General features: G+C 38.9%; 1 protein-coding gene across 4 annotated transcripts in view; it reads right to left on the bottom strand.

The window, feature by feature from the left end:
* SUCNR1 (succinate receptor 1) overlaps window positions 1–18682 on the bottom strand; it is a 608141-nt gene extending 589459 nt beyond the window's left edge. Inside the window, exons 1-4 of one of the 4 annotated variants that reach the window (XR_014794115.1) lie at window positions 18539–18681; window positions 12879–12944; window positions 9248–11856; window positions 9013–9211 (exon numbers count right to left, since the gene is read on the bottom strand). Coding sequence is in view for 2 of the 4 variants with exons in the window: in XM_084873881.1 (XP_084730007.1) it covers window positions 10870–11856; window positions 12879–12944; window positions 18539–18541 (1056 nt within the window). In the remaining 2 variants the exon portion in view is untranslated. Of the gene's footprint in view, window positions 1–9012; window positions 11857–12878; window positions 12945–18538 lie in introns of those variants that run through there. The other 3 variants (XR_014794114.1, XM_084873881.1, XM_084873882.1) reach the window with 3 other exon arrangements.
* Between the last annotated feature and the right edge of the window lie 310 nt (window positions 18683–18992).

The raw sequence follows: 18992 nt of genomic DNA, 5'->3' as shown, positions 1-18992 counted from the left end.
AATTTTAATATTGGAGTAAGAGATTTTTGAGAAAGAAAAAGCTATTGCTAGAACATCATGTGATTCAGATTTCATTTGAATCCAATTTGCACAGCATTGCCTGTGGCATTGCTTCACCTGGTGGCACAGAGGGTACAAACATTTAGATATTCACTTCTTTTATATTCCTTGTCAGTCTTATTCATAATCATTGGCACTGATCACTGAGACAGTTGAACTTCTTAAGAGTCTAAGATATGTGTAGAACTGACCCGTTTAATTGTTCTGAGTAAACAAGTCCAGGAAATTCGGGTCATGAGAAAGTCATTAGTCATGACCTGGAAGAGTTAATGTAGCAAAAATAATTAACTTTTGTCAAAAACAGATCATTACTCAAAGGATTATTGCCCAACAGATTATTACTCAAGTTTGTTTGGGATAGAAAAACAAATTAAAAGGTAAAATGGGAAGCCTTCTCAGCAATATTCTTTATGTACTCAACATGGCTGACATAGTGGTAACCGCTGTCCTAGACTCCCAGGCCCAAAGTCTCCACGGACTCTGCTTGTCCTGCAAGGACTTCTCAGCACCGTGGCCTCTGGAATTACACTCAGAGAGAAATGAGAACTCTACTTTCTTTTATTATTATTATTTTTTTAATGAAATGCAACGTATGGACAGCAAATCTTTAAATTATCTTGACTAAGGATTGGCTATTAAAAACAGAGTGCTAAAGGAAGATGAAAATAAAAAGGAATGAGAAGTTTAGAACATATCATCAAATCTTATTAAGGTAGTAGTGGAAAGGAATTTTCCAGATAGAGCTATTTTATATAAAATACATTGTCGAAATGTGAACCTGTTATAAATTCTGTGGCCTTGGAAAAATCAGATAAGACATTAATTGGTACCTAAAATCTCACATCATGTTTGTTTTTCCTTCAGGTTAGAGTTTTGAACTTGAAGAGATGCTAATAACTCCCCCTGAGAGGCAATGACACACAGTAACTGGTCCCGAGTTTCCTCCAGGAGAACCCAAGCAGTGTGGTGAGTGAGCCTAGGAGGCAGAGTCACCTCTCAAGTTCACTGTGTTGATTTGCTTTGGGGAACTGCCCGTTCCTTACAGCAGCATGAATGGCCATCTGAGACAGGTTTTCCAAGAAGAGAAGGAGAGCAACATTGATTTGGACCACACCAAAAGAAATAATGGCCTGAGGTGGGAAGACCATCATTGCACAAAATTGTATGAAGATCGAGGAGTGTCCGATGGGATCAGTCCTAAACAGGCAGTTGATCTCTGAAAGCATAATAATAGGCCACTCGGTGTATATCCTATATAATAAAAGGCTAATATGCAAATTATCCCCTCTATCAGGCTTTCGACAAGTAGGCAGGCTGGCCAACTGCCCATGTCCCCTCCCCCTGGCCAGGCTGGCTGGACCCCACCCACGCAGGAATTCATGTATTGGATATAAAGATAAGAATTGTATAAATACACACCCCTGGGCTCAAATCCCCATTCATTTACCATTTGTGGAGACAAGATACATAACTTTGTTGTATCTTTTAGGGTTGTGGATGGGATTTCAGGAGGTGAGTTTCATGAGCATAGTATAGGATTTAGCACTATAAACAGAAAACATTTGCCTGTTGGTCGTTACTACTAATTCTATCATTACCATCATCATCATCATCATCATCATCATCATCATCATCATCTCCATTGCATGGAAGGAGCGTGATCTTGGAGTCACTCTATTTAGGTTCAAATTCTTTCTTCTTCTTCTTCTTCTTCTTCTTTTTTTTTTTTTTTTTTTTTTTTTTTTTTTACTATGTATCTTTGGAAGGTTATTTATCCTTTATGTGCCCTGATATCTGTCATGAGATTCCAATGATAATACATATAGAGCTATTAGAACCATTAGATCCTGCAAATAGTAAGCACTCTAAATGTTAGCTGACATTTGACTTGTATAATTCTAAGTGGTATAAAGGAACTCTGTGATTAGGCTATCAGTGCCTATTTGAATATAAGAAATTATGCTTTTTATAATTGAAAACAGGTTAGATATTTTTATATTTTGGCATGTTGCATTTGAAATGAGCCTTCACAGTGATTCCTTCACCTCAGAAGGAAATGCGCATTTTCAGAAATTTGGAAAAAATAGCTTGAGAGATTTTCAGGTGTTGACCTCAAGCCTTTTTTCATGAACTTTGAGAAAAACTGCTGTAAGCAGCTCATGGGTGACATTCATTTTTTTCTCATTTGCCTAATTATTTGATTCTATAATTAATACAAGCCACAAATCTCTACAGTATTTTTCTTTCTTGACATGATAGCTATAAAAATCTTGAAATGAGATTTGAAAATAAAAACCAGCTTTCCATGTATAGGTAGCATAGGAATCAATTTAAGCTCAGAGATGAGATAGAAATCAATGGATGAGAATAAAATTTCTGGGGGAGAAGGAGAGTGAAAAAGAAGAGAGAGCTGAAAACACCCTCTTAATATGTGGCTGAGGTCAGGACAACACTGGCCGAGCCATGAAAGAAAAGTAGGTGAAGTGAATGATTTAACAGTTTAGTAAATTTTATTGCCTGTCTTTTCTCAAGTCTCCCTAAACATAAACTTTTGGGAAAGTCCTAGTTTGAATACTCTTGAATGGTTCTGTGTATCCTGCATTGCAAACTATACAGCATTGTCTATGTGTCTGGTTTCTCTACTGCCAGAGAGACATCATATATCTCACAAATGCCCATTTAGACAAGAATTGATTCCTCATTGGGCTTTCTGCAAATTTCCACCTTCCAGGGATGTACATTATTATAATCTAGCCACTCAATGTACATTCTATATAATAAAAAACTAATATGCAACTTGTCCCCTCTACCAGGAGTTAGACCAGCAGGCAGGCCAACTGCCCATGTCCCCTCCCCCTGGCCAGGCTGGCCAGATCCACCCATTCACGAATTCATAAACTGGGCCTCATATATATATTCAGAGTGGCCAGATTATTATGCGTTCAGAGATCATAATAATCTGGCCACTCAGTGCATATGCCTTTATATTCAGCTCCCCATTTTGTTGCCCTGCTCACTTCAGTGCCAGACCTCAGTAGGATTAGCATAAACTCTAAGTCATGCCCCAATTTCCTAAAAAAGATTTTTTTACCTTGCCCCTTGCATTTTTAGCAATTTATGCACATCTCTATTTTTTTCCTGACCACTTCATGTATGTCTGTTCACACATCTGTTTTCCCTCTAAAGCCACAAGCTAACTAAAGGAAGAAACTGTTTGTTATTCATAGCTTTATCAATGACACGATTTCTGGCAAATACTGGGCATCCAATGAATATTTGTTGAATAAGTGTGTTTGATATACAAGTGGCAGGTTGCCAAATAATTCTACCTGTTTACATAATGTGATTTTTATTTTGAATGTATTCAGAATCAAAGCACATCTAGTTTAAGTCTCACAATCTCTGCTATAGACAAAGTTTAATGAGAAAGTGTGACATAGGAACCAAGTGCTTGAATGATTGATATAATGAGCTTTCTTTCTTGTTAAATGTATTAAATATGTATACTGTATATTTTTCTTTATATATAGAAAATTTATACATACACTGAGTGGCCAGATTATTATGATCTCTGAAAGCATAATAATCTGGCCACTCGGTGTATATCCTATATAATAAAAGGCTAATATGCAAATTATCCCCTCTACCAGGCTTTTGACCAGTAGGCAGGCTGGCCAACTGCCCATGTCCCCTCCCCCTGGCCAGGCTGGCTGGACCCCCACCCAGGCAGGAATTCATGTATTGGGCCTCTAATACACACACACACACACACACACACACACACACACACACACACACATACACACACACACTGAGTGGCCAGATTATTATGTGTTCAGAGATCATACTAATCTGGCCTCTCATTGTATATTTTCTCCAGGTCCACAGTGCAGATAGTATCACAGAATTCCAACTTTTGTTCTTTCTTATGTTCCATCTACTCAGCATCGGCAAAATCCAGCCCAGGTACAAAGTATACCAGGCCACTGGGTTCTGTCTCATTTATGCTCATAAATACACTCATTTTTCCTTCTCCTGTCACAGATTGTTTCTCAGGGCATCCTGTGGGATTGCTGAACACAGATCTGACTGACAGTTTGCACTGATGGGTATTCCCACTTAGATCATGGCATCATGAGCTCTAATGGGAACCACCACCACAGAATACCCCAATGGGTATTTTATCACTCAAGTTTCAAAATAGCTGGAGTTCCAAAGTTCACTGTGGGAGGATTTTTCTTCTTTATGTTTACCTTGCAATATAAGGGGAATTGGGATAATGTGTGTCTGTGTGAGGAGAATATTGCTCACAAAGATAGCCTGCTTGTGTCGATGTTTTATAAAGATTCTAGTTAAATAATGTTTCTTGAATTAACTTCTACCACTTACTGTCTGTATGAGCTTGGACAAGCTGTTCAGGTTCCCATGCCTTGATTTCTTAATCTGTAAATTTCAGTGGGCTTGGTGAGAGTTGAATACTGTGCCAGAGCAACTGTGCTTGACACATTTTAAATGCTACTTAAGTGTTTGCTATTATTGTCATTTGTGGTTACCGGCCCATATGAGATTTAGTGCCTGAATCTTGACCAACCTTGTTTCTTTCTGTCTAAGATTCTCACATATAGAGTATTCACACAGAAACCCAGAACAAATGGAGATCAAAGCACCTGGCTCAATACTGATAAGCCTGGATTTAGCTTGAATCCAAGACCAAATTGGGGCTTTCCCACTAATTTGTATGTATAAATCTAGTCAGAGATATGATAACTGGGAAATCTAAGTTCTTTTCAACATTTTTATCTATTTATGATATTAGAGTCCCAGTGGACAAAATTCATGCACAGAGGGAGGGTGTCCCTCAGCCCAGCCTGCACCACCTCCAACCTGGGACACCTTGAGGAGTGTCCAATGGGATCAGGCCTAAACGGGCAGTTGGACATCCCTCTCACAATTCAGGACTACTGGCTCGCCTGCCTGCCTTCCTGATTGCCCTTAACTGCTTCTGCCTGCCAGGCTGATCACTCCTTAACTACTCCCCTGACAGCCTGATTGATGCCTAACAGATCCCCTGACAGCCTGTTTGTCCCTAACTGCCCTCCCCTGTGGGCCTGGTCACTCCTAAGTGCCCTCCCTGTGGGCCTGGTCACCCCTACCTGCCCTCCCCTGCAGGCCTGGTCCCCACAACTTCCCTCCTCTGCTAGCCTGGTCACACCTAACTGCTCTTCCCTGCAAGCTTGATCTCCCCCAACTGCCTTCCTTTGCAGGCCTGGTCCCTCACAGCTGCGCTCCCCTGCTAGCCTGATCACCTACAACTGCTCTTCCTTGTAGTCCTAGTCCCTCCAAACTGCCCTCCCCTGCTGGCCATCTTGTGGTAGCCATCTTGTGTCCACATGGAGGCAGGATCTTTGACCATAAGGGGGCAGCCATCTTGTGTGTTGGAGTGATGGTCAATCTGCATATTAGTCTTTTATTAAATAGGATAGAGGCCTGATGCATGGGTTGGGGCCAGCTGGTTTGCCCTGAAGGGGGTTCCAGATCAGGGTGAGGGTTCCTTTGGGGCATGAGGTGGCCTGTGTGAGGGGCCTGTGGTGGTTTGCAGGCTGGCCATGCCCCTGGCAACCCAAGTGGAGGCACTGGTATCTGGAATTTATTTACCTTATACAATTGAAACTTTGTAGCCTGGAGCAGAGACAAGGCCTTCTGCTCCCTCAGTGGTGGCAGCCATTTCTGTTGGGATTTATTTATCTTCTGTAATTGAAATTTTGTAGCCTTAAACAGAGGCCAAGCCAGGCCAGGGTGTGTGGAAAGCTTGACTACCTCCATCTCAGTTGAAACCCAAGCCTCCCTCCTGCTCTCTCTGTGTGGATGCAGCCAATTTGGTTGAGTTAATTTGCATACTCACTCCTGATTGGCTGGTGGGTGTGGGTGGTGGGTATAGCAGAGGTAGAGTTAATTTGCCTATTACTCTTTTATTAGATAGTATATAAAAGGCGAATATGCAAAGTGTTCCCATTGGAGTTTGACCAGGAGACTGGGAGTTCTATTGCTTACTATGAAATGCGCTGTCTGAAGATATGACACTTGACAGAGGAGAGGTGGTAGGAAGTAGTGAGAGATTAAATATGCTGGGCTAAAAGTTACCATCTTAGCAGGGGTGCTGAAATCCAGAAAGAAATTTGCAATCTATATAGCAAGAGAAAACAAAAGACAAGTTAAGGGTGAACTCAGCAGCTGGACAAAAGAAGAGTTGCATAAAGGGAACCCTGTATCTTGTGAATAAACTCTGCTTAAGTCTTTAGCGGACCTCTGAGTGATGGTTATCTGGGTAGATTCTAAGCAGCACAAAGTTAAAATAACTGAACTATTGATATTGCAGAATTTGGAGTTTGAAATCATCCATGAAACAAAATATTAGTATTATTCAGTGGAACATAACAAAATACAGAGTCTCCAAAACATATTGTTTATTATTTTCAGAACATAATCCAAATTTATTAGACATGAACAAACAGGAATTATGACCCATACTTAAGAGAAAAGGCAATCAATGAAGACCAACTTTGAAATGACCTAGATTTGGAACTAGCACACAAAGAATATAAACATTCATTTAAATTGCTCAAATGCGCTTTAAATGCATTCATTTAAATTGCTCAAAAGGTGTAGAGGAAATTATAAGGAGCTGAGCAATGGCAGTTGGCACATATATTTGTGTACATATACTTTATTTATTTTTAATATATTTTATTGATTTTTTTACAGAGAGGAAGGGAGAGAGATAGAGAGCTAGAAACAGTCGATGAGAGAGAAACATTGACCAGCTGCCTCCTGCACACCCCCTACCGGGGATGTGCCCGCAACCAAGTTATATGCCCCTGACTGGAATCGAACCCGGGACCTTTCAGTCCACAGACCGACTCTCTACTACTGAGCCAAACTGGCTTCGGCCATATACTTTATTTTTTATATAAGAATTTTTTATAGCAATTCTTATGAAAGTGCGGATGACTGAAAATAGTGTGATCATGCACACTCAAAAGGCACATTAAATTAAAGTTGTCCTGTAGGACGCTCATTCATAATAAACAACCATTTAAAACTTCATAGGCCTTAGAATAGACTTGAAATTAAAAACAACTATAATAAAAAATGAAAAATAATGTGTTTTATAAAAGCAGTACTTAAAATTAGTCTGAAGTCCTCGAGGTAGACAGATTTTTCTTTCAGATTTTGGGAGGAGAAGACTTAAAAGAATGGTTTATAAAGGAGAGGCAGATGTGATAAACCTTAAAATATCTTTATTGTTTATATGTAGGCATGATGGGATAAAGGTGAGTACCCAAGTGCACACTGTGAAGGAAGTTCTGAACATAATAAATAAAGTAGCGATCTTTGGCTGGAGGACATAGTTTGTGACAACAATGGCAAGAGATGATGTATAAAGATGGCAAAATACTGGGCCAAAGAGTTTAGACGTGATTCTGAAGACACTAAGGCACCAATTAAAAGAAAAGATGCAAAAACCCAACATTATTTCCTTTGCAAACCACAAAACTTAAAAGAATTTATTGTCTGTACTTCTTACAATCACATAGTCTAAAAACTATAAGGAATACCTCTTATAGTTTCAGTGAAATTCTGTTTCGTCTTCAAAGACTTAACTTACCACATGACAGTTTTTTTGCAAGAATAAAATGAAGAAATTTTCTGTGAAATTACTTAACATTTTGGTTACAAGATATTTGTAAGAGTTTATGGTTTTACAAAATATTTTACCGAACTATTAGAAAGAGTCCAATCCCGCCACTTCTTGGGGTAGGGATGGGGCACATTTAATTTCATATTTATAAATTTAAACCCATGCACGAAATACAAATTATGATTAAATATCTTTTAAAATATAAGAGAGTAAGGGAGAGGGAAAGAGTTAGAGAAACATCAATGACAAGAGATAATCATTGATTAGCTGCCTACTCCACATCCCCCACTGGGGATCAAGCCCACAACATGGGCATATGCCCTGATCAGGAATCGAACTTTGACCTACTGGTTCATAGGTTGACACTCACCCACTGAGCTACCCTGGCTGGGCATAAATATTTTGTAAAGGTTGCAGAAATAAGCAAATGCTTTCTTAAGGCCCATTTTGTGGCTTTTTCTGATGAAGAAATTCAGATGATTTTGTTTGCATGTTATTATCAGGCAGTTATAAGATTACATGGAAAATTTTAAACTCTGAATAACAAAGGCAAGGCATAAAAATCTTAAAGTCTAATACTAGGTTAGAAAAAAAAAAAATCCTGTGGATCAATGTGCTTTTATAATATTTCAGTTGCTTGAAGTAAAGGAATTAACTGGGATTATTTTGTCCTTTTTTAATATCAGAATACAATATGACCAGAGTACCTTGGAACAGAAAGGAAAATTGAATTTTATGTCTCTGCATAAAATTTATTTTATCTTTCATGTTACTCACCCTTTACAGCTACTGACGTCAAGGAAAGAAGAGACTTGTGGCCATAGACACATCTTGTTGCATATAATAAGTGAATTATTACACGATACTTGTTTAACTTTAAAAAGCACCGTATCCCCCCTGAATTTGTTTTGTGGCATGGAATAGTGTCTCACTACCCTGAGATCATCTATGTTGCTATATATATAAATATTCCCCTTACTCTATAATTTCATGAAAGATATTTTGTTTAAAACATTTCCTCCAATGGCCCTATCAGGGGTCTTCAAACTACGGCCCGCGGGCCTCATGCGGCCCGCAGAGGAGTCTGATCCGGCCCGCCGGGTTTTTTGGGCAGTGAGCGCAGCCGAGGTGTTACAGTAGGAATTAGTAGTTCATATAGTCCGGCCCTCCAGCTCTCTGAGGGACCGTGATCTGGCCCCCACTTTAAAAAGTTTGAGGACCCCTGCCCTAAGTCATGTCCTATGCAAAAAAAAAAAAAAAAAAAAAAAAAAAAAAGGCTCAAACAAGATGTGAGTCAACTTATTTCAGGTCAAATTTTCCTTGTAAATTATCCCAGTGTTTATGAAATAACTAGAGGCCTGGTTCATGGAAATTCATGGACTGGATTGGTGGCGTCCCTCAGCCCTACCTGCCCCCTTTCACAGTCTGGGAGCCCTCAGGGGTGAGTGACAACTGGGCGATCAGGGGAAGGCGATGTCCCCATCACACTTCTACTACTGCCACTGCCCACAGTGTAAGCTTCGGCCTGCCCTGGTTACCTGAGCCTCAGGCAGCCCTGAATGGCTCAGCAGCTGCTATATGTGACTTGTCTGGACCTTGGGCCAACCCTGGGTGACTGGGGGGCTGAGGGGTTTGGGAGGATCTGAAGGTAGGTGCATGGAACAGCTGAACCACCTGGGGGCAAGCCTGGCCATGCCACATACCTGCTGCCTTCACAGGGATAAGGGGACTGGGCACCACCATCTTGTGGCTACGGGTGCTGCCATCTTTGTGAGGGTGTGACAGTCAATTAGCATATTTGTTCTTTATTAGATAGGATGTATTTTGGGGGGAGTGGGGGTGAGGAGGAGAAAAACTATGATTTTTCACCCAAAATAGTCAACAAATTAAGCCAACAAATTCTGATATTAACATTTCAATTCCTCTTATTTGCTGGTTTTTATAATTTAATCAAGAACAGCAAAACTGATAACCTTTAATATAGTGTCATGCAGTGACGTTCAAAGTGTGAAAATTAAATGCCAGATGACACAATAATCACACAGTCTACTCACTTTTGTGATTTTTTCTTGCTTTGGGTTTCCTGATAGGCACTTTGTGCTCTATAACTCTGATTTATTATAGGGCAATTGTCTTTGGTATCTCTTTCTAGTATTTCTAAAATCATTTACCTCTAAATTCCTTAACAATCACGCTCAAACATTATTTTCTCTTTGTTGAAATATCTCTATTCAATATAATTATTTACACCATAAACCAGACAACAAAAAGGAGAGTTGAGGCAATTCATGATCAATATAAAGGGATATATAAGCAATCTTGAACTAGTTTTATTGCTTTGCTGCTCATTATTGTTACTCTTTACTTTAAATTTGCTTAAGAATACAACTTCTAGCCGAAACCGGTTTGGCTCAGTGGATATAGAGTTGGCCTGCAGACTGAAGGGTCCCAGGTTCAATTCAGGTCAAGGGTATATACCTTGGTTGTGGGCACATTCCCAGTGGAGGGTGTGCAGGAGGCAGCTGATCAATGTTTCTCGCTCATTGATGTTTCTAACTCTCTATCCCTCTCTCTTCCTCTCTGTGAAATATCAATAATATATATATATATATATATATATATATATATATATATATATATATATAATTTTTTTTTAAAGAGTACAACTTCTAGGAATAATACTTGAAACCGTATATAAAATCCGCTACTCAATCTTCACATAAAGTTATAGGACAGTGCGAATAAGAACAAACAATAGAGAATGTTGCCAAAAGAATTTCTATTTTTACAGTCCCACCAATGATTCAATTCAAGCTTGCTACTTGATCTAGCTTCTCTTCTTCTTACACCAAATTGAGGTATTCTATCTCCTTAGGATTTTGAATTTTATATGACTAACTCTTCCTGCTTGTCCGACTTCTTTCAAAAAAATTTTTTTTAAGTAAGCAAATAAATGCTTCTCATCCTCTCCCCATTTTTATGTGCTTCTGGGCACACCACGTCTTTGAGTCAGGGGCGGATCTGTGACCCGTTCTGGTTTATGTCCATCCACCTCTCCCTGGCCTTCCCGCTGGTGCTCCTCACATAAAACGTCCTGTCCCAGGGGCACCTCACCCTTTCCTGAAGGAAAACACCAGTCTGCTGGCACATCTCCTGAAGCAGGCCAGGGACTTGCAGTGCTGCCTCAGCTTGCTCGTCAGCATCTCCCTGAAGTGGTCCCCCACGAGGAAGAAGAGGGGGTTGATGACGCTGTTGAGGAAGGCCAGGGGCCTTGTCACGATGTACAGGGAGTGGATGATGACCTCGGAGCAGGGGAGCTGCGTCCAGTTCTCTATCCGGGAGGCGATCCGCAGGTTCCGCAGGACGTGGTAGGGGGTGAACAGCACCGAGAAAATCACCACGGCCAGGATGACCAGGTGCAGGGGCTTCTCATAGGGCGGGGAGGGGGCCTGCGGCCGGACTCTCTGCTTCAGGAAGACGGCGATCTTGAAGTAGAAGAAGCACATCACGAACAGGGGGACGAGGAACCCCGAGAAGGTGAGGCACAGGCTGTAGATGAGGCTGTGCTTGGCCTCCCCGGAGCTGGCGTAATCCCTGCATCTGGTGCTGTTGTCCCCTGGAGGCGGGTTTATAAAGAGAAGCATGGGCAGGAGCTCTAAGGTCACCAGGACCCAGATGGCCAGGGAGATGAAGACGGCAAACTCTTTCCTTTGCAGGAGGTGCTCCCGGAAAGGGTATTTCATGAGCAGGTAGCGGTCGATGCTGATGCAGGTGAGGAAGAGGATGCTGGTGTAGAGGTTGGCATGGAGCATGAAGCGGTTGCTGATGCAGAGCACGTCCCCGTAGGTCCACGTCTCGACGGCATAGCTCTTTATCAGCAGGGGCAGCGTGCACAGGAAGGCGAAGTCGGAGATGGAGAGGTTGAAGAGATAGACGTTGCTGCTGTTCCAGTTCTTCAGGCAGAAGAGGTAGCCGAAGACCACCAGGCTGTTCCCGAGGACTCCCACGATGAACTCAATCCCGTAAAAAACGGAAAGGTAGTATTTCCCTAGGGCAGCCTCTGCGGCCCTCCAGTGTTTGCAAGAGGGGTCCCATGCCTGAAGAAGAGAGAGGAAATAGAAGGATGAAACATGAGAGGATGGCAAAGGACATGATTGCACTTAACGTAATAATAACTCTAAAATGTAGTTCAAAAAAGTTGACCATCTGGAGAGTGGTTTACATTAGTAAGGAGTAGACATTCTTATGCATGTCTGTGTCACTAATGTTTCAAAAAATATTTATTAATACCTTTGAACTATGTGCTGGCCATTCAATAACAACAATGAATACAAATTTCTAATTTCAAACAATTTATAATACCTTGAGAAGAATCAGACATTGGAAAAAAAAATAACTGCATACCATAAAAGGTGGTGGTGGAGGGTTATAGTTGTTCCTATGGAAAATAATACAATAATCCTACATAATAAAAGGGTAATGTGCAAATTGACCCTAATGACGGAATGACCAGAATGACCGTTCAACCAATAACTATGAGGCGAACTGACCACCTCTTGTTCCCTTTTCCTGACTGGCAGGCTCTGATTGCCCGATGGTGAATAGGGAATTGGGGGTCAGTGGCCGGGAACACAGGTTGCACCAGGCTAAGGCCCCTACCCCACCAGTCACCCCCAAAACAGAGGGCAACACACGGAGGGGATGGGGCTAGTGAGTGGATTGAATGGCTGACCTCTTGGTTCTACCAGAAGGTTCCGGTTACCTAACAGTGAACAGGGAGATGGGGGTGGGTGGTGGCAGGGGGCGGGGCTGGCTGCAGGCAGTCTGGGAAGATGGCTCTGATCATAGACCAGGCCTAAGGACTGTAACCACACATGAATTTCGTGTGCTGGGCCTCTAGTTAATAAATAATAATACAAGAATAAACTCTGTGTTTCACATACCCACAATTATAAACCTACTTTTGCCCCACCTTGTGTATGATAAAGAGTATTCCAGACTTTAGGAAAGGCATGTGCAAGGGCTGTGAGGTGGAAACACACACAGAGGATTTGAAAACTGCAAAGAGACCAATGAAAAGTGCAGTGAAGTGAGTGAAGAGGAATGTTTCTGGACCTACCATGGTCCCCAGCGCACTGTAGTTGTCTGGAAGATTCTGCTGAGTTAAACTAGATTGAATCATAATCTAGAAGAGGAAATAAGGATTGTTATAAGACCTTCCAATAGCTCTTACTTTGCTTCTATATTGTTAAGGTATTAAGGTTATTTTTAATCAAATTCATGAACTGAAAATCCAGTTTTAAAACATGATTCTTTACAGTCTAACATATAAAGTTGAAAATAATAGAAATAATAATAACAGCAGCCACTATTTAGTGAAAGCTTATAGTGCACCAGGCACTGTACTCACCACTTTCCAATTATTATCTCATTTAATAAAGAGGCGGGGAATGTTATTATTTTCATTTTACGCATGAAGTCACTGAGCCTTGGAAAATTACGTATCTTCCTCAGGTCTTACATCTAACAAAATACCTCCATCTTAGCATCTTCTAAATAGGGGTCATGATAATAAGCAACCTGATTCATTCAACCCACATATATCTCGCTCACCTGCCATGTCTTCTCTTGTAATGAGAACAGATTGTGTCTGGCTTAATAGGGTACATAAAGAACTCTAGTTTCTTAAAAATGTACTGGCTTGCCATTATTGAATATTGAATCCTACTTATTTCTAGTTAGGAAAAAAGAAAGATTGAAAATAAAATTTTCCAAAAATCTCTGTCATATAGAGCTCAGTGTGCTAGTGATTGCAACCAAATGATTCTTTCAATATGAGAATTATGGTAAGTAGAGCAAGTTAAGGTCAAATGACTTGAAATGCTTTTTATGGGAAACATGAAAAACATTGAGCAGAATTCACCATTTCAAAAGTAGCTGGAAAATTCATATATTTTGCCAAATTTAAGTGGCCTTCTTCAGTGAAAGATTGCTGATGTTTTGAGAGTGTTTCATTTATGAAAACAATTCATTGGACTTGTCAATATGACAAATTTAATATGTTGATGTTATTTTAATCACTCTTTAAAACATTGTAAGTTCTTCTGATCTTCTCCTCAAGTCTTTCCAGGGCAACATGGCACTGAGTCCAACTCCAGACAAAGCTGGATAGGAACTTCCTTGGGCAGCAGGAGCTTGAACGCTGCTGAGGAACTGAGCAGTTGGCTTATCTCCATCTTGGAGTGCATGCGATTCTGCTGCTCTACTACTTTCTCACATGCCCAGGAATTTATTACAGTTCTCAATTTCATATCTTTCCCAATTTTTCAAACCACTTCTACCTATTCTTTCTACTCCTCATTAGCAGATGTTTTTGTCTTCGAGTTCCCTGAGGGACAGCCCATTCATGGATGTCCACTCTCTGGTTCAGGCCTCTGTACCTGTCTTTTCCTTCCTTCCAGTGACAACAGAGAATATCTATTTCTTTGGGCTTATTCTAGATCCAACTCATTCCCAAATTCTCAGGATTGCTAACTGTTATCCAAACTCTCTCTTTCCGGTCTCTTCAGCCTTCTCCTGCTCAGCTATATCTTTTCCATTGGCATATAAACACTTTCTCTTGTCTAAAAAATAAAGGGCAGACATTAACAACTCTCTCTGGTTTCAAAGGTTTCTCTCACTAGCTTGAAGTACAACAAAGGGCTGTCTTCACTAATTGCTTTGCTAGCCTGACATCCCATTCCCTTTACTCCAATTGGCCTCTGAGCCACCACCCAACCTGACGGTCATTTTTCACTACTAGTCTTATTTCTTGACTTCTCAAGCTATTTTTTATACCATGACTTCTGGAAACACTCTCTTCCTTTACCGTCTATGAAATGACAATTTCCTATTTTTTCTTCTTTCTGCCTTGTTCTTTACAGGCTCTTTTTGAGTCTTCTTGACCTAAGTGTTAAATGTTAAGTTCCTCAAGGCTCAGTACTGAATTTCTTTATCTAGATGCTGCATGAATGAACCTATCCACTTTCTAGCTTTAATGATCATCCATATATCAACTCTCAAATGTATATCAAAGCCTGGGCCTGTCTTATAAGTGTTATTTATTTATACGTATTGCCACTGATACATCACTTACAGGCTTCTCTGCCTCCAGAAATCCTGTACTAAACTCTTTTATAAAAAATATTTTTAATATATATTTTATTGATTTTTACAGAAAGGAAGAGAGAGGGATAGAGAGTAAGAAACATCGATGAGAGAGAATCATCGATGCCTCTTGCACACCCCTTATTAGGGATGTGCCCGCAGCCAAGGTTCATGTCTTTGACCGGAATCAAACCTGGGACCTTTCAGTGTGCAGGCTAATGCTCTAACCACTGAGCAAAACTGGTTTCGGCCTGTACTAAACTCTTTAACTTCCTTCCTGATACTCTTATACCTCTACCAACTCCATCAATGACCTCACCATTTCCCCAAGCCATTTTACTTTAAAAACATAAAACATCCTTGAAGTCACCTATAGCTTACCTTCAATTACAAACAAACTACCAGGTCTCATAGTCTGTAATGTAAGGATATTTCTCAAGTGCATTTCTACTGCTTCACACCTGAATCACCAGCCTCACCCTGGCCACTGTCATCTCTATCTTGGTCTGTACCATATCCTCCGATAGTCTCCTCACATCTCTGTACCCTTTTCAATCCACCTTCAACATGACAGCTAGTAAATGATATTTAATAACCGCAACCGAAATTCTGATCATATTACTCTCCTCAACCAAAATGCTTGAATGACTTTCCACTAAAGGAATAAACTCCAAAACCTTTCCTGGGGACCTCACAGCATGAACTAGTTCCTGCACTCCACTTCAGCCTCACCTAGCACAGCTCACTTCTCTGCTCATCTTCCTTCCTGTTCTTTGAAGGCACAGAAAAGATAACTCACATTCAGTTCCTTGCATTTCTTTTCACTGACCTTCCCCACTGTGGTTCTTGCCCCATAACGTGTATTTTACAACCACACTTCTCTCAGATATCAGTTTAAGTGTGGGTTTCCCAACATAGCCTCTCTGACCCAGTGGTCTGAATGAGATCCTCACATTTTATGCTCTCATTTTATACCTAGAGCACTTTTTAACACTTCCCTCAACTTTATGTTACTCATAGTGGATCTGCTAGACCAGCACAGTGACTACCAGGTAGTAGATGACCCAAAAATGCTTGCAGAGTGGAGAGATTATAATATAAACACTTGACTCAAATCTGTAATTAAGTCCACCTAATTAAGCCCATTGCTCTATTGTACTATGAAAGCTGACACTGCAAAAAATATGACTAATATTAAAAAATGGCAATTGTAATAGTGGTAGGTGTGATTTAGTTACACATTGAAAGGAAGAAAAATTGAATACATATTTTCTAGGATCACTTTAAAAAATGAAGGATAATTAAAGACTTAGGAGTTCACATCTGGAATTAATAAACATTAGAAAGTCAAGGACATGTACCAAAGTATTAATAGTTTTATCAATAGTGATGATGCCAGATGATTTTTATAGAGTGCATTCTCCTTTTGATTTATCTAGATGTTTGTTTTCTTTATCAGCTTGTATTTAAATAATATTAAAAATTCTTAGAAATACAAGAAAAAGGTTAAATTTTTAAAAAGGTATTTTTTAAACAATAGGCTTGATTTTTTACACCAATGGTAAGTTTTCACTCTTACTTCTAACTCTCTTCCTAGCTGCTTTCAGTTCCACAACTTCTGGACGCCCTCTTCCTTGCCTTCTCTGACTGGCAATCTCCTGTCGTCCTTTCTCTATAGACTTCTCTGTGGTCTAATCCTTGCTAGCCCGACCTTTAAATGTAGCTCTTCAAAGCTCAGTTTTGGGCAACTTGGTTATTTTGGGAGTACTTAAAAAAAATGGTGTACATACTCAAATGAATATTAAGACAATAGAAAGTTTTTAATACAAAAAAAAGTATTTGTTTCATTTTTTTTCAGTTTCCTCTTTTTCTGGATACAAGTCTTATTTTTCTGCCTAGTTAGTTCTTAAACGTACTGAACTGACTTATGTCAGTAGTGTACGTGCAGCACAAAAGTTTGGCTGCCAAGAAAGAAAAAGACAGCTATAACTAGAAGGCAGATTTTCTAATAGCCAACACTCAGCCAAGTTGAAGCCATGGATTCTTCTGTTTTTGAGTTGTCCATTGGGATTGGAAATTAGGGAGAAAACAGGAATAGAAAATATCAGGGCTGAAATAAGAAAAATGAATGGCTAGACAACTTTGACCTGCTTCTCAGAGTCTTTTCTTTATTCTTTAAAAAAACACACAACAAAAACATTTTATTATGTAACACTCAGAAAATGCAGAGAGGCAAAAAGAAGTCAAAATTTCTGTAAACCAATGACTCCTAATTTTTGGATATCAGTACAGTTTATTATTTATTTGAATCTATTTTTATAGAAGTATGATGTTTTTCAATCTGGTTTTGATAGATTCATTTTATTTAAACATGTTATTACTAAATTCATAATACTAATAAATTATGGTTTTATAAATGTAAGTCTGTCTAATATTTTCAAACCAACTTAACCTCACCAGGATCCACAATTTTCAGGGTGATAGATTTCAAGTTTGATGATGTTTATAGTTAAGTGTGTTCTTAGTGTGGCCATCACAATTCTACAAGTTGACGAAATAAGCTGGTCCTTTAAGGAAAATTCCCAATTGAAAGGAAACTTCCTCATGAAAAAATCATATTCTCTCTTCCACTTACCAGTGGTTGATTTTTAATTTTTGCAAAATAAAAATTGTTATAAATGATTTGGACAAATTATTTTTAGCAGGTTTTTAGATATTGGCAATTAAAGTAGAATCTTTTTAATTATTTATTCAAAATTATATGTATACCTGTTAGAATTATTAAACTATAAGGAATATTCACATATTAAGACCATTTATGAAATATTAATTAATCACTATTTTATTAAGCCACATTTACACAGTAATATATGAGTATATTCTTATGAAATTGCTTTTTCATTAATAATCCATTTGAATAAAGAACATATTTATACTGAAAATCAATATAATAATTTAATGTTGATGACTTGAGGTATATTATATATTGCAGAAACTACACCAGAAGTCAAAGGCTTAAAATGTTAAAATATGGTGTCAAATGTGTTTTTTTTTTTTTTTAATTTCTTAAAAATAACTCACCAATTATAAAACATTTTGGAATACATAATAGCATGATTTCTGCAATTTCCCTTTTGCCCTAGTGAGTTATATTCTTGAATAATGCCATTTTTACAAACACAATTGGTAAATTTAAATTTTAATATTTCCTCTAACACATTGTTTTCTATATATAATATATGATATTTGGTTCATATGATTTAAAAACTTTAAATTTTTTTCAAGGAGTTATATTTATTTAAATAATTCTTATTCCTTTTTAAAAAATGAAATATAAGTTACCAAGACATAAGCAAGTACAATAAACCTCTTAGGAGAAAATAAATTTTGTATTTGGCCATTTAAACAAGGCATTGAATTTGTTAAAAAAAAATAAATGTAAAGGAAAAATAAATGACTCCCTTTCAGTTTCTTTTGCTGCCCTACATGCACATATGAACAACAGTTCAGACAGTTCATTTAAACATTGCTTTAAACCTTAATTGCACACAAGCCACTTTTTAAAGAAACCCCTAACGAACAGCATTTATGTACTTTAAATGCCTGGGCAACATGAGGTACATTGCAACTTACCATTCTGTTGGAAAGCCCTGATCCCTTGACAGAAATCCTTTGCCAGCAACTTGATGCAGCTTCTGACTCAGTGCTGTGCCTCTAGACATAGTGAGTGCAGTGTGATTTGCGTATCATGCAGCCAAGATGAATAATTCAAAAGTCAAGGAATAATTTACTCAGTCAAACCCCCAAGCCAAGTTCAAGTAAGGGAACTTCCTGTAAAGTCCAGACACAAAACAAATTGCTCATTTCGCAAATAGCTCTTGAAAAGACTGCCGTTGAAATATTTGTATTCTCTATCAAAACAACAGAAAAGCATGTGTTATCTTTATGTTTATTTACATAGTTAAAAGATAGGATTGTTTATGTTGGGTATACACATTGCTTTTGCTTTTTTAAAAACAGTTTTTAAAAGACTGTATTGAGATATAACATACAGAACCATAAAATTCACCCATTATAAGTATATAAT

This window comes from Pipistrellus hanaki (assembly GCF_964339955.1).
Source record: "Pipistrellus hanaki genome assembly, chromosome: 2".
In the NCBI taxonomy this organism is placed as follows: Eukaryota; Metazoa; Chordata; class Mammalia; order Chiroptera; family Vespertilionidae; genus Pipistrellus; species Pipistrellus hanaki.
The sequence above is the reverse complement of the archived record's forward strand: the minus strand, read 5'-3'. Positions and strand labels throughout refer to the sequence as shown.